Genomic DNA, 2,937 nt, shown 5'->3' with positions numbered 1-2,937 from the left:
GTTATATATGATGTTGGATACTCTTAATAGTGTGAAACCTTTAAAGGAAAACCGTGTGAGCTTGACCAAAAGCAGACAATATCAGACCGTACTAAAAATATTCTTGAATTGATTTAACCCAACAATTGGTATTGCCCCTGAATATATACATCATCAGTGCGTACCACTTTAAATCTGTCAAGGAGTATGATTCTCCAAATTATTGCAAAAGACTTGTTCAACACTTGTATGTCAAAAGGGGTAACGTTTAGAAATGATATATACTACTACAACTAATATAGGAAGATACTTATAAATGGTCAGTGAACCTTTGGTATATACCATAAGGGGTTACATACTATTCAAATTCAAATGCGGCGGAATGGATTCCTTAATCAAATATTTAAAAATTCTCAAAAAACGGAACGTAACCTTTGGAAATCACCAATCACTTGCCCAAATTGCACATTGTCAACGCTTTGATACCTATATAAACATACCATTAATCTCAAATTAATACACATCAAATTTACTTCTTAACACATTTTGATCAATCTTTTGTAGAATTGATCAGTTATTTCCTTTCATCGAAGAAATGACTGATGTCGAAGGAGAACCGGGGAGTTCCATGCATGGAGTCACCGGAAGAGAGCCTGTTCTCGCTTTCTCGGTGGCTTCTCCGATGGTGCCTACTGATACCACGGCGAAATTTTCAGTACCGGTTGATACTGAACACAAGGCCAAGCAATTTAAATTTTATTCGTTTTCAAAGCCTCATGGCCTAACGTTCCAGCTCTCCTGGATTTCTTTCTTTACTTGTTTCGTATCGACATTTGCTGCTGCCCCTTTAGTTCCTATCATTAGGGACAACCTTAATTTGACTAAAATGGATGTTGGTAACGCTGGGGTTGCTTCCGTTTCCGGAAGTATTTTGTCTAGGCTTGCTATGGGTGCGGTTTGTGATTTGTTAGGCCCAAGGTACGGGTGCGCTTTTCTTATCATGTTGTCAGCCCCAACCGTTTTTTGTATGTCGTTTGTTTCATCCGCTGGTGGATACGTAGCTGTCCGGTTCATGATCGGGTTTTCACTCGCGACATTTGTGTCGTGCCAATATTGGATGAGTACTATGTTTAATAGTAAGATTATTGGGCTAGTGAACGGAACAGCAGCCGGATGGGGTAATATGGGTGGCGGTGCAACTCAACTCATTATGCCACTTCTCTATGACGTAATTCGAAGGGTGGGTGCAACTCCGTTCACTGCTTGGAGAATTGCATTTTTTATTCCTGGCTGGCTTCATGTCGTCATGGGTATTTTGGTGTTGACTCTTGGCCAAGATTTGCCTGATGGAAACCGTGGCGCTTTACAGGAAAAGGGAACAGTTGCTAAAGATAATTTCGGCAACGTAAGTCCAAATTATACCCAACACTTGATATTCTTTTTACTTTTGTTTTTTCTAAAGGGATATTTTTTTGCTAATTCTATTCTATCGTGTTTCTTAATTTCAGATATTGTGGTATGCTGCAACAAACTACAGGACATGGATCTTTGTCCTTCTCTATGGATACTCTATGGGAGTTGAACTATCTACAGACAACGTGATTGCGGAGTACTTCTTTGACAGGTTTGATTTCTTAGACTTAATATAGTACGATTTTTCAATGCAAGTTAATCAACTAACCCCATTTTTAGTCGTTGTGGCTCCGTCACTATTGACTTTCTCAAAATATTTTTACAAATACTTGTATACATTAACCTGTTGTAGTTCGTAATCCACCTTACTTCAACTAGGAAAGTTGTTATATCTGATTAAACTAACGATTTATTTTTAAAACAAAAAAAAATACAGATTTGATCTAAAGCTTCACACAGCGGGAATCATTGCAGCCACATTTGGTATGGCTAACCTTTTAGCTCGTCCATTCGGAGGATTTTCTTCGGATTATGCAGCCAAAAGATTCGGTATGAGAGGGAGACTTTGGGTCTTATGGATTCTACAAACACTGGGAGGAGTATTTTGTGTCCTGTTGGGTCGTTCAAATTCCCTGCCTATTGCCGTAACATTCATGATCCTTTTCTCAATCGGAGCACAGGCCGCTTGTGGTGCAACATTCGGTATTATTCCCTTCATTTCTCGACGATCACTAGGTATTATTTCTGGCATGACAGGCGCTGGAGGCAATTTTGGTTCTGGATTGACACAATTGTTGTTTTTCACTAGCTCTAAATACTCAACAGCGACAGGGCTAACTTACATGGGACTAATGATCATAGGATGCACACTTCCTGTGACATGTTGTCATTTCCCACAATGGGGAAGCATGTTTTTCCCACCAACAAAAGACCCCGTTAAGGGAAGTGAAGAACATTATTATTCTTCCGAGTACACGGAGGCCGAGAGGCAAAAAGGTATGCACCAAAACAGCTTGAAATTCGCCGAGAATTGCCGTTCGGAGCGTGGCAAGCGTGTAGGGTCCGCACCAACTCCGCCAAATGTAACGCCAAATCGTGTTTGATCATTCTAAGGGATCGATTCAGGGTTGTGAATCTCTAGTTTAATTGAAGGTTCTATGAGCTGAGTTTATTCTAAGGGATTGATTCATGATTGTGAATCTCTAATTTAACTGAAGGTTCTATGAGCTGAGTCGTCTCAATATTCTAGGCCAATGGTTTGTTGTTTTCCAGTGTGTAGATTCGAAAGTGTATTATTATAAAACTTTTGATTTCTAAGAAGGGCCTGATCATTTATTCCAGTTAGTTTATAAGACGTGAATTGCTTTTCTTCGTCTAGTGACTAACTAAAATTGATATGAAGGATCGATTCTAATCAATTATTATAGTTTATTATTAGCAGCAATTTGTACAGGGAGAAGTATTAGTTCAGTTAGCTTAGAGTGAAATCGAAATTTAAGTGTAATATAATTGACAATTCAACTCACGCTAAGTATTGAATAACTC

The 2,937-nt window shown here is 38.9% G+C and overlaps 1 protein-coding gene across 1 annotated transcript; it reads left to right on the top strand.

Annotated features, from left to right (window-relative positions):
* Positions 1–511: 511 nt before the first annotated feature.
* Positions 512–2,712, top strand: LOC129900250 (high affinity nitrate transporter 2.4-like). The gene is made up of 3 exons (XM_055975181.1): positions 512–1,384; positions 1,488–1,603; positions 1,829–2,712. The coding sequence occupies exons 1-3, from the start codon at positions 575–577 to the stop codon at positions 2,493–2,495; spliced, it is 1,593 nt and encodes a 530-aa protein (XP_055831156.1). The 5' UTR covers positions 512–574; the 3' UTR covers positions 2,496–2,712.
* Positions 2,713–2,937: the final 225 nt, after the last annotated feature.

Source organism: Solanum dulcamara, chromosome 8, assembly GCF_947179165.1.
Source record: "Solanum dulcamara chromosome 8, daSolDulc1.2, whole genome shotgun sequence".
In the NCBI taxonomy this organism is placed as follows: domain Eukaryota; kingdom Viridiplantae; phylum Streptophyta; class Magnoliopsida; order Solanales; family Solanaceae; genus Solanum; species Solanum dulcamara.
Note: the sequence above shows the minus strand (reverse complement) of the source record. Positions and strands in the feature narration are given on the sequence as shown.